The following is a 13,640-nucleotide window of genomic DNA, read 5'->3' as shown; positions in this document are numbered from 1 at the left end:
ATGTGAAAGCTGATCAAGTTAAGACTAGAGAACCTATCGATCAGCTCGCTAACGTTTGTCTAAGGTAGCATCGATCGACGCTAACTCTATAGCATCGATAGACTCGTGATTCGTGTCAACAAGCGAAATCATTATAATCATGATTTCCTGAACCCTAGATCTAGCTATTTTATCTTATTGTTTACAACCTCAATCAACCGAACAACTGCCTTTTTCACCCTGCTTTATTTTATTTACTGCTTTATAATTTACTGCCTAAATTAATCTTTGACTGCTTTAAATCTATTGTATGCCCTCATACCTTGTGGATTCGATCTCTAAGTATTACAACTAAATCACTTATTTGAAAGAGTAAAGTTGTTCTACTATAATTTGAACAAGCATCAATGAACAAGGAGAAGCGGAGAAGAAGGAGGGGAGCCGACCACCATCAAAAAGATGCAGCAGTGCAGGAGAAACAATGACTTGAGGGAAACCCTAGTGAGAGATGAGAGACAAAATTTGAGGAGCGAGAACAAAACAAAAAAAATCTTGGACTGCCGGAAAATAATTCAATTCTACTGAGGATCGTACTGATAATCTCTGGTTTCATAGACTAGTACATTATCCATTGGGCCATGAAACCTAGTAAATTGCCGAAGATTGTTAGTTATGGGGAACCTGATAAACTTGAAACTGCCTATACAATTTGGAGAGAAAGAAATGCAAGAAAATAAAGAGAACCTGCAATTTTACATCATGTTCTAACAAAGATGATTGGCAGTATATATTTTCGAGAAGCAAAGGAGTAGAAATACTCTGATACACTGAGTATGTGGTTGGCATTCCGATACTAAAAGAAGAAAATCACACAGTTTTTGTAGCTACATATATAAATTATAAAGTTTTTCTAAAACTGAAGCATTTTTTGGTAAGCATAGTCTTTTGGTTGATTAAATTTAAAATTCGTTAAAAAAATCAGTTCTATTAGTTTAGAGGTCCTATTTTCTATAAAAGGTTGTAGCATTCCGGGAGTAAATTGAGCTGCTGATACTTATCCTAGATTTGATTTTTTTCTAAATTGCTTTGCTGTGGACGGCGGTGGTCCGTGTGTCAGAGGTGGAGATGGTGGGGTATATCCGACCCGTGTTATGCGATAATGCGATACTGCAATAATGCGATAATGCGACAATGTTCACGTTTCTTACATTGACTTTTTCTCTATAATCCAGAGTATCTAAATTCAAAAACCCGAGAGTAAACTGGGGATTAGTTTATCAACATGTAAGCCCGGTTGTTTTGCGTAGAAGTTAAATATCCACGTAGATAAATATATTTATATGATAGATTTTGAATCTAGAATCTTAACATTTTTCTAAACCCATTCTACAGTACGATCACATCCGCAAGGTTTACATAGACTTCTTAGTAACTCTTTTGTTTATTTTGTCTTTTGTAAACTATTTTGTAACGTTTAGTTTAAGTTTACAAATCTTGTTATTTTATTATTTAGAAATCTAATATTTATACTTTTTCAATGTGCTTAGTTTATTATTTATATGCTTAGTTTTCATCATTTTTGTTATTACAAAAATTCTTCTTTATTTAAGGTGAGAATCAGTTTCTAAAGCTGATATCTATCAAGAAGTACAAACCATGTTTTTGTTTCTTTCGTATATTGCCTCCGAAACGAAAGATCTGCAAAATTTCGTCTTTCTTTTTAAAAAAATCAAAATCACTAATTTATAAATTCAACATTTGAAATTTGTTGGTGTTTAAAATACAGGAAAAAATCATTTTCATTATGACTTATATCAACTTGAATGAATGGCTTAGAAAATCGTCAACAGAAAAATATTGGTTAAGGTCCAGTCTGGATCATTATGTACACATTAATGATTGATCTATAAAATGTGTGGTCGATAATAAAGATGAAACAGAAAAAAAAAATTGGTACTTAATATGACGGCCAGGGGATCAAAATGAGTAGAATTTGGAGAAACAAGAAACTGATAAATTCAAAATTTTAGCAAAAAAAAATTGATAAATTTTATAGTAACAAAAACAAAAAATTGTGCACCTTAAAGAAAAATATACAGTCGATAATAAAGATAAAAAGGAAAAAAAAGAAGTTGCTATTTAATATGAGGGCCATGGGATCGAAATGTGTCGAATTTATAGTAATAAGAAATTGATGAACTCCAAATTATAGCAAAAGAAATATTGATAAATTTTATAGTTGAATAAAAACAAAAATTGTGCACTCAAAGCAAATCCATATCTACCCCAAAAAAATTGACTGTCTGATTATTGGAGCTTTCAACTATACTAAACAAATCTAGGCATTATACAATGTAAAATACAACGACACTTTTAAGATGAGAAAGAGAAAAATATATGGACAACAATCTCTTATGATTATTTTGATGAACTCAGTTTCCACCATAAATGGTAATGGAAATATGGATTTTATAAACTAAAAGTATAAAACTAATGAATCTTGATTGAAAGTGCATGCCACTTGTATCTTTGTGTAATAACACTGTTTTACCTTTTTAATATAATAAAGAGTATTTAAATTAGAAAATGCTTTTTAACAATTTTTTTTTCAAATTTCGATGATTCACATCACTTTTATAGTTTTAATAACTAGACACATCGTAATCACATTAATATCACGATCAGGTCACTTCACTAAAAATAATAATTTCAATACATTTTTTTCTGTATCCATAGGAACTCTACTAGAATTAGATTTAAATCAGATTACGGATCAATTTATATATACGTTTTTGTTAGCAAATACCAAACAAATTCAATAGCAGAGTTACACTAATATATATTTTATCCAAATTTTAAAAATTGAAATATACAATTTAAAAATGTAAGAAAGTTTTTATGTAAATGCTAAATTATATCTAAATCAAAATGAAGAATTGATGTTTTTTTTTGTTTTTTTTTTGGCAACAAACGGTTATTTTATCACTAAAATTTGAGGTGGCATGTGTAACCAAACCGGAATAGAACAACCAATAAAATAAAGAGATCGATGAAAAGAACGGGCATTCCTAGCTAGCGAATCAGCAATTTCATTTTGCATCATTGGGAAGTAGCTGATCCTGAAGTCCAAAAAACACATCTGAAGAATTTGAATGACCTCCAGCTCAGTTGAGAATTTTGGTCAAGCTTGTGGGTTCATTATCATTGCAATCAGGTCCTTGCAATCTGTCCCAAACCTCTGACAGGTCGAACGCTGTAGCATGCTTTCCATTGCCTATTTTAGCGCTTCTAGTTCCGAGTGCAATGTTGTCTCACACCTCTTTAAGTTCTATGTCCCCATAAGTTAAATCTTCCCCATGCTATCTTTTCAAACCCATCCAATTCCATTAAATTGATCTGTGGAGGTCCATGAACCATCCACCATACAAATATTACGCAAGCTTAAGGCTTGTGTTTCTTCAACAAGTTGTGCATGTGAAGGAACATGTATAGTATACTTCGCATTGTACGAAGCTTGGCATTCACTCTCTGCATACCTGACTAGTTCCAATGGATCTCTGTCTATACCTCTAAATAGTTTATCATTCCTATCCTTCCAAATATACTAGATTATCCAAGGATTAGTGTCTCTCTATCATCTTCTGGCTTCATAATACTACTCTTCCTCCAGAAAAGATAGTCCATATTTGCGTATATGCTCGATATAGGGAAAGTTTGAGAGCTTGACAGTGTTGATGATAATGCCCATGCTTGTAAGGCCGGTGGGCATTTAAAGATCGCATGAGTAACAGTTTCTTCTGGCTCTCCGCATCTTTGGCAGTAGCTATCACATTGCATATTACGGCATATCAGATTCCTTGTTACCGCTACATGTCCTAAGATTAATTGTCATATAAAATGACAAATCTTTTGTGGTGCATTCACTTTCCAACCAAAGGCTTGAAGTTTGGTTAAAGTGGGCTGTAGAACTTCTATTGCCTCGTCAGCTGTCATCAAATTTGTAGAAACCAATATCCAAAGTTGATTATATATTGACCATTTTTGGTGTAGCTCCAGCAAAATGTATCACGTCGATGAGTAAGGCTTATGGACAAACTCTGAATCATTGGTATGTCATCTTGATCTACATACTGTTCCAGTAGTCAAGCATCCCACTCCTTTGATTCAAAATTAATAAGGCTGCTGACGGTCATCTTTGGATGTACTACTAGGGCTCGAGGGTGAGCCGGCCTTGCTGGCGTTGAGGGAATCCAAGGATCATGCCACACATTAATTTCATATCATGAATGCACTTTGTTTCTGATACCCAAACGTAATAGCTTCCTCGAGGCTATAATACTCGTCTACACATAAGATGGAGTATCCACTGCGCCAATTCGCAAAGGCGAACTCAGGCGATAATACTTTCCCCGAAGAGCTCTCGCCACTAATAAATCTGGAAATTGAACAAGACGCCAAAGCTGCTTCGCTAAAAGAGCTAGGTTGAATTCGTGGATCATGCGGAAACCAATTCCTCTCTCTTCACGAGGGGCGCACATCTTTTCCCATTTAGCATAGTGAATTCCTCGTTTTGGTGGATTCCAGCTCCACCAGAATTATGCAATGACACTTGCAAGGTTCTCACATATCTCCAAAGAAAGCAAGAAGCTGGACATGACATAAGTCGGAAGAGCAAGCAAGATATATTTAATTAAAACTTCTTTTGCTCCCTTCGGTAGCCATCTACCAGTCCAACCATTAACTCTGTGTAGTAGTTTTCTTTTAAGAAAGCGAATAGCTTACACTTTGATCCACTAATATCCTCTGGGTTTCCTAAGTAGGATCATTTGCTGGAATCGTCTTACCAAAGAGTAATGAGGATTTATCGAAGTTGATACATTGACCTGATGCTTTCCCATATTTCCTGACTACTTTCATAACTTCTTCACGTTCACAGGGCTCCGCCTGACAGAAGAAAAGGCTATCATCAGCAAAGAGAAGGTGTGATACCGAGGGGCTAGTGCATGCGACTCGCATCCCCGTTATCTTCCCTTAGTTATGTGCATGATTAAGAAGGCTAACGAACGCTTCCGTGCATAGAATAAATATGAAAGGAGACAGATGATCTCCTTGACGTAAACCTTTTCCTGGGACAATAATTTCCCTTGGTTCTCCATTCATGAGAACTTTGTACTTGACCGAGGTGATGTATCTCATAATCCAGTCAATCCATATCTCTGAAAAACCCATATTCCGCATGACAGCCCCAATGAATGACCATTCCATCCTATCATATGCTTTACTCATATCTGTTTTATGGCCATTTCCTTAACTTGTCCACTCGGTTTGTTCCTCAGTGCATGGAACATCTCCTGAGCTATCATGATATTATCTGTGATTTGTCTTTCAGCAACAAAGGCTGATTGGGTTTTAGATATCCGTTGTGAAAGAATCTTCTTCAATCTTTGGCATAAGATCTTAGATATTATTTTATAGCTGACATTGTATAGACTGATAGGTCTAAACCTTGTCATCTCATTTGGCTTAGTCGTCTTAGTGATTAAGCAGATATTGGTATCATTGAATTGATGTTAAGTAATCTTTTTTGGATGAATGAATAAAAATTGTATTTTTTGTTTTGTTTTTGATAACCAGAAGTGTTTGGGCCTTCGGTCCAAATAATCTTTTAGGCTCGGGATTCGACTGATGCTAAAGCTATCAGGCCTTTCTCTAGGGGTGCGTCCAAGGTGCTTTTGCATTGAACCCCAAAATTTTTAGAAATTTTTGTTACAGTTTAGAGTATGTTTTTCAAATTTATAACTTTTTTTCAAATTGTTTTGTATTGTTCATGCACCAGAGCTCATAAAACATTGAAACGGGGTTAAATACCATATATGACGTAAAACATCTTTCCTGCAGTGGATTAAATCTAGGAATGGAACAACATCAACGCCTGTTACTAAACCAGCTGGATTACCACATCTGTGATATAAAAGTTACATTTAGGCTCAAATGTTACGAACCGCCCCGCCCCGCACCGCAGTTAACAGTAACAAAAATCTCTACATATACCATATATCTATACATTTTATAACTGTTAAAACCACACTGCAGTTAAACCGCTTGTCCCGTACCACTCAAACCGCAATTACCATTCGGAGCCTTAGTAAATGAAAAACGATGGGAGATATATTTCTTCACTCAACAGTTAATAATTATTTTTTATGTTTATCTATTTGACAGCATTATCTCCAGTGCCTTTTCCCTATTTTTTGGTTAAACCAATATAAAAAAGTAGAGTCGTTTGTCAAAAATAATCCAAAATTTAAATTTGAATGCAAATATATAGTTCAAATTTAATTAAATTCAAAATAACTTAAAATGATAATGAAACTATCCTTTTATGACTAAAAAGAGCATGTGAACATTTTATTATTATAATCCTGAATTTTTTCTCGATTGTTGATGACAAAAAAGTCTTTTCGAAACAATAAAATCTATTCATTCATTTTAACTTTGAATTAATTTTAAAAAATTAAGAGAAATATTTTGTTGGAAATTAAATTGAGATCATGTAAAAACAAACAATTGTAAATCATGTAATCTAAATTTAATAAAAACTGGAAATTTCATAATTTAAGCTTAATAATTAACTCAAATACTTAGTTTAATATATCTTCTACTGCATGAATAATTAACTTGATGGATTGACTTTACTTAGTTTAATATATCTTGTAATTAACTCAAAACAAACATCTGAAAGTAAAGTCAATCCATCGAGTTAATTATTCACCAAATACAAGATCTATTAAACTAAGTATATGAGTTAAATATTTAATTAACTCAAATACTTAGTTTAATATATCTTCTACTGCATGAATAATTAACTTGATGGATTGAATTTACTTAGTTTAATATATCTTGTAATTAACTCAAAGCAAACATCTGAAAGTAAAGTCAATCCATCGAGTTAATTATTCACCAAATTCAAGATCTATTAAACTAAGTATATGAGTTAATTATTTATGTAATAAATATTTATTTTATGTTCTCAATAAAATCTTAGAGTATTTTGTGTACTTATTTGAGACTGAGTTCAGGTCATTTTTGGAATTTTGAAATTTTAGGGGTTTTTAAGATATTCATTTGGGTTCGGGTTTGGTTCCGATAATAGCCCATAACCCAAAATATCATAAAAACAAGTCTCATTCGGTATTTATGTCGGATTTGGTTTGAATTCATTTTTATCGGCTCAGATTCGGTTTAGATTTCGAATTCACTTTACTCGCTCACCCCTAGATTAGATTATGGAACTTACAGATCAGTTTCGGAATTAGAAATAGTTATATATAATTCATTTATTTTTTAATTTGAATTTGTTTTTTTTTTGTAGATGGCTCATAGGAACAGAAGATGGAAACCCCACATTATAGTGATATGTTGGAATGGGACATGTAGACACATCTAGTTCGGGCCCTTCTTCAGATCTAGAAGTCGTCATGGACTATCAGTCTTAGAGAACTTCACCACCACCATCTGCTCCTGCTGCACCTCCAGTTGCTTCGATTGCAGCAGCGGCTGCTCCCCCTCAGGATCCTGATACGCCTACAGCCCTTGCAGCCGGAGTTCATCCAGATTTTTTTGGTGCCTCCAGTTGAAACTTATGCTCGATATACTATCGAGGATCTACTCACCCAGCCAGGAAAAGAAGGAATGGAGGGTTTGGACCCTGATCGACCACCAAACATTTTCTATATGTATTTTTTTTACTTTTATTGTATATATATATATATATATAAACATTTTCCTACATAATTTAACTATATCTATTATTTTCTAGGTTTGGAATCGATGATCGTTTCACACGGAGATTTTCGACATGATGAAGAGTTACTTCGTCGAGCCGCATCCGAACTAGAGTCTTACTTCCAAGCACATTAGGCTCATGTGGTTCAAATGTTTTGCGGCAATTTTTTATTTTTAAATAATTTTAATAGTCTTTTTCTTTTAAAGATCTAATATTGTTTTTAAATATTCTTTCCACTGTTACACATAAAAAAAAAAGGCGTGAACTCCATGCCAACTATCTAGCTATTCCCTGATACGGATCAAAATATTTCTCTGGTGCTTATCAAGACAATTCTCAGAACATGATAAGAGAAGCAAACTATACCTCAGTTTGGTCATCCAGATCTTTTTTGTTCTTTTTGATTCAGCTGAGTCATCTCAACTTCAACCTGTATAAGAGAGAAACAAACATTAAAATAAGAAGCTTACTTGTTTTCTGATACATAGCGTACCTACATATAACATATTGCCTCGTAAACAAAGAACTTGGGCATTTATGACATGTTTAAGTTATGATATATGTCATCATGTTGACCATACCTCTTTTGTGTATGAGTGTATCTTTTTTCCTGCCAAGTATATATATATATCGAAACAAACTGCAAATAGTTTTTCACGAGCTTCTGAATTCGCTCTGGATCTACAAACCCCTTCGTCATCCACTACATTAGACAGCCAGAAAAAAGGAGAGTAAGTTTAGGATGTAGGGTTTTTATTATAGATATATACAAAAGAAATACAAAAGCATAACCACCTTAAGATGCTAACTACTACAAGTTCCCCTAGGAATTATTAGCTGAGGATCAGTCTCTTCCGTAATGGTATAACTGCTTGGATTTGCTTCTCTTCCTATTACATATTTCTTAATGAGACTTTGGGCTCTTCGCTGACACAGTAAACTTCAAAACATAAATAATTAACACATTATTCAGTTGGTGGAGAGGTGAGTATAACAATGATCAGAGTACACAGAAAGGACAACAAAATAACTTATGCAATCTGCAACCAAGAATGATGAATAGAACTCCATACCGAACTGACCAATTAAATTGTTGTCACCACCTGCATCCATATTATCCTGATATTTTTTTTAAGAAAAACATAGAAACTGCAACTTTTCAATCTCTTAACTCAATTTCACCAAAGAGCGAATAATAACATTGTTGCAAACTGGTAAAGAAAATCTCAGAGACAATGAAAAGACGAAGATGGAGGAGAGGCAGAGGCTTTATGGATTAGGTGATTTAAGATTTATAGGTTGAATTAGGAAGAGGAACGGTGGAAGGTGAAACGAAATAATTAAGAAAGGAATTAAGAACAGATGTAAAGGATCGAGATTAATGCAGAGAAGAAATGGTGATCTGCAGGGAGTGGAAGCGCCGGAGTCGATCATCACCATCATTAACATCGAAGAAGGTCACGGTTGGAGATGTGGATTTTAGATGGGTCAGTGATGAAAATAATGAGGCCACGGAAATGCCATGTTTAAGATTTGGTCGACAGAAGCTTAAGTGACTTGTCAAATTGAAACTCTCTCATTGGTTGATTTAATTTTCTGAGGTGGCATAGCTTAGAGAGTTTGATATATCCTTTTAGTATTGTAAGATTCTGTTTGGAGTGACTTCTTTTGGAACAGAGGTCAAATATATTATTTTCTGAAATTATATATATTGGTATATAACAAAAAGATTTATAGTAATAAATTTTTACACACAAAATGAAAAAATAGTTGTACATGATCTATATATAATAAAACTGAAGAGATCATATTTAGGAATATCAATTTTTTTTTTAATTCTAAAGATTTTTCCCATAATTCACATCTTTTCCAAAGTATCTTAAGGCCATCACATATATATATGTGTGTATATATATATATATATATATATATATATATATATATATATATATATTGTTTTCTAAAGTTAATAATTGTTCTTTCTTTGAATTTGAGTTCATACATTCATTTCTCTTTTTTTTTTGAGACATTGGATCCTTCCTCTCTGAACCAATCAGCTTGAACATAGGTAAACCTAACACAAAAAGCTGGATCTTAGACTCTTTGTACATTAAGCACAAAAAAATTTAAACATTTTCTTGTAATTGTTGTTTTTTTTTTTTTTTTTTTTGTAACTGAAATAATTGTTGTTTTGTCAACAATTTATTTCAAAAGTCATATTGTATTGTATTTTATAATAAAATAATTACGTGCACGGCTCTCCATGTGTGGAGGAGATTCCTGAGTGGTATCTTTGATATTGACCATTGGTAAAAGATAACAAAAAAGTCTATATAAGTGTGGCGTCTCTCAACTCAATGGTATCACCAACCCACAAAGTTAAGTGATATGTCTGGTACTGAAGAAATGTCAAAAGCTCTCAAAGCCAGTACTCCTGGTTTTTGCGATATGCCATCTACCATCGTTCGAGCTAGCATCGTCCAGGCCTCCACCGTCTATAACGATACTCCCAAAACTATAGGTAACTCGCCTTTTCTTCTTTCTCTGAGAGTGTCCTGCAAGCCCACCACGGATCTATTAAAATTATATCAAATGGTTTACTCGAATATTTGCAGAAAAGGCAGGGGAGTTTATTGCGCAGGCAGCGAGTGACGGAGCGCAGCTGGTGGTGTTCCCCGAGGCCTATATCGGTGGCTATCCTCGTGGATATAGGTTTGGCATAGGGGTTGGCGTTCATAATGAAGCTGGTCGTGACTGTTTCCGCAGATATCATGCTTCTGCCATTGTAGTTCCTGGTAAAGTTCCAATCTTTGGATGATATCATTATTTTAATGTTTATTTCGTAAGTATACTTCATGTTTCTTGTATTCTGCGCTTAGGGATAGGTTCCCAAAATTAAATTTCCGAATATCGATTTTAATATTAGTATTCAAAATTCCGTAAATAAATATTGTATATGAAAAATTTAGATTGATTTATTTTGGGACAAATATCTGATTAAATTAATGGTGTGAGAAATGAGTAAACCAAATGTAACTTTCATTTGCAAAAGTGGTAACGGTTAAATTTGTTATAGTTCAAACTGAGAGCATGATTGGGACGTAAATAACTCCTTTTTGGACATGAATCTAAAGGCCCTGAAGTAGACCAGCTGGCGGAGATGGCTAGGAAAAACAAAGTGTACTTGATGATGGGAGCGATGGAGAAGGATGGGTATACACTCTATTGCACAGCCCTTTTCTTCAGTTCCGAAGGTCGCTTTTTGGGCAAACACCGTAAAGTCATGCCCACATCTCTGGAACGTTGCATATGGGGTTACGGAGATGGATCAACCATCCCTGTCTACGACACTCCCCTTGGCAAACTCGGTGCTGCTATTTGCTGGGAAAATAGGATGCCCCTCTGTGAGATAACAAGTTAAGTCCCACATCGGATATTAGACAAAGGAAAGTCTAATATATAAAGATATGTCCAACTCTAATAGTACGAGGCCTTTTGGGAAGGAAACCAAAAGTAAATCCATGCGGGCTAGCCTCCTAGGCCCAAAGTGGACAATATCGTACTAATAAGATAAGATAGAGTTGGACACGGGATTTCACAATCCCAACAATTGGTATCAGAGCCAGGTTGACGAGAAATCTGCAAGAAGACTAAAATACCCTTTAAGTAAGAACGGGTAGAAAAAGAAAGAGAAGGTATGTTGCAGAAACGTCAAAAGATCATAGAACCTGTGATGTGTTGTGGGAGAAACATTCTAAAAAGAAAGCCCTGCGATTACTGGTACAAGGTGTTACCAAAGATGATTCGCCGAAGAAAACATACGAGATGAATGTGGTTCTTAGCTTGAGGGAGAGAATGTGAGATAACAAGTTAAGTCCCACATCGGATATTAGACAAAGGAAAGTCTAATATATAAAGATATGTCCAACTCTAATAGTACGAGGCCTTTTGGGAAGGAAACCAAAAGTAAATCCATGCGGGCTAGCCTCCTAGGCCCAAAGTGGACAATATCGTACTAATAAGATAAGATAGAGTTGGACACGGGATTTCACAATCCCAACACCCTCTTAAGAACTTCCTTGTACGGGAAAGGTAAGACTCCTAATATCATTTGCCCTTTCTGACTTTTAATGTAAGACTCCTTAATAATTAATTTTTGGGCTGCTGCAGGAATTGAATTATATTGTGCACCTACTGCTGACGGTTCCACGGAATGGCAATCGTCGATGATGCACATTGCATTGGAGGGTGGATGCTTCGTGATGTCGGCTTGCCAGTTCTGCAAGCGTAAAGATTTCCCTGAGCATGCCGATTACTTGTTCACCGACTGGTACGACGATCAACACCAAGAGGCTATTGTCTCCCAGGGCGGTAGTGTCATTATTTCACCATTAGGAAAGATTCTCGCCGGACCAAACTTTGAATCAGAGTGTCTCGTCACTGCTGATCTTGGTATTTGATCTTCATCTTAAAATTATGAACCTTTTTTACCTAACCATTTCGATAAACCATCTTTCTTTTTTCTCATCTAGATCTTGGCGATATCGCACGTGCCAAGTTATACTTCGATGTGGTCGGACATTACTCACGGCCAGATATATTTAACTTGAGGGTAAATGAGAACCAAAACAAACCGGTTACATTCGTGTCCAAGTCGGTGAAAGCGGCGGACGACTCAGAGCCTCAAGACAACTAATCAGAGATATAAAGGTTGTTAATGCCAGCCATATGTTATTGTCAGTTCAAATAAATCTGTTTGAGAAACTATGTTAAGTTTGTTTATCCTTATAATAATTTAAAAGACCCGGCTGGACATGGTTTGATCTATCGTGTCTGATAAAACCAATCGGTTTATTTTAAGTTGAAATGTGCAAGTATCATTAAAACTATACTAAAAGCCAAATATAAAGTCCTCTGAGGAGGTCCACGTCGAACTGGAAATTCAAGCCAATCAGAGATTGACTTTCTGCCACGTCACTTATTTTCTCGGTCTGAACCAGGCCAAAATTTATGTATCTGACAGGGTCCCATTTTGAGATCCATCGTCAAACCCTTCATCTTCCTGCACCTCCCTTCTTTCATCTTCCCATTTGAGATCCATCGTCAAACCCTTCTTGCATCTCCCCTCTCTTCGTTTAATCTTGTTACTCCCCTTCCATCTTCCCCTCTTTTTATGATACTTGATCACTCGATTGTTTCAAACGTCTGCCATACCCGTCTCTGTATAAAGTTGATCATGGAGCCAGGAATTGAACATTGCACCTCCCATCCCTGCTTTCGTCATCCGCCATAGCTTATACCACACACGTTCAAAATGTCTTCATCTGCTGTTGTTGCTGCTCAATCAGCCGGTCCCCACGCCACATTCGACGATCTCGGCCTTGGTCGGTCAACTCAGTTCATTGTCGGCCGTGTCCTAAGCTTCGGGGATTCCAGCAACATCAAGAAGAATGGAGAGTTTATGGCTATCACTAGATGAAAAGGTATCTACATCCAATCTTTCACAAAAATGATTACCTCGGAATTTCTTGATGGAGAGTGAAAAATTATATAAAAAAAAACAAAACCCCTTAGGTCTGTATGTGAGATTCTAATGACTTTCTTCATGTATGGTTGCCCAGAATTCGGTCATTCATAGGTTTATCCATGCTGCTTGTGCCAATCAGTACCGTGTTTCTCAAAGAACTGGTGCGATTGTCAAAGTTGTTCGGTTTAATGTTGGGCGATGCACAAACATGTACAAGATTAAGGATCATCCTTTTGTAATCTGTCTCATCCCCACCACTACAACAATCCTAACCGCTGCCCCTTTCATTGACTTTCAGAAGTTCATGCTCAGAAAGTTCCACCACCTCCAAGCTTTAGCAAACACTAA

General features: G+C 35.5%; 1 protein-coding gene across 1 annotated transcript; it reads left to right on the top strand.

The window, feature by feature from the left end:
• Positions 1 to 10,128: 10,128 nt before the first annotated feature.
• On the top strand, positions 10,129 to 12,615 carry LOC106437374 (nitrilase 2-like). The gene is given in 6 exon segments (NM_001316303.1): positions 10,129 to 10,286; positions 10,381 to 10,560; positions 10,900 to 11,163; positions 11,828 to 11,857; positions 11,936 to 12,217; positions 12,298 to 12,615. Coding segments are annotated over 6 exon segments (1,053 nt in total). The 5' UTR covers positions 10,129 to 10,153; the 3' UTR covers positions 12,462 to 12,615.
• Positions 12,616 to 13,640: the final 1,025 nt, after the last annotated feature.

The sequence above is a fragment of the Brassica napus genome, chromosome A6 (assembly GCF_020379485.1).
Source record: "Brassica napus cultivar Da-Ae chromosome A6, Da-Ae, whole genome shotgun sequence".
Classification (NCBI taxonomy): domain Eukaryota; kingdom Viridiplantae; phylum Streptophyta; class Magnoliopsida; order Brassicales; family Brassicaceae; genus Brassica; species Brassica napus.
The sequence above is the reverse complement of the archived record's forward strand: the minus strand, read 5'-3'. Positions and strand labels throughout refer to the sequence as shown.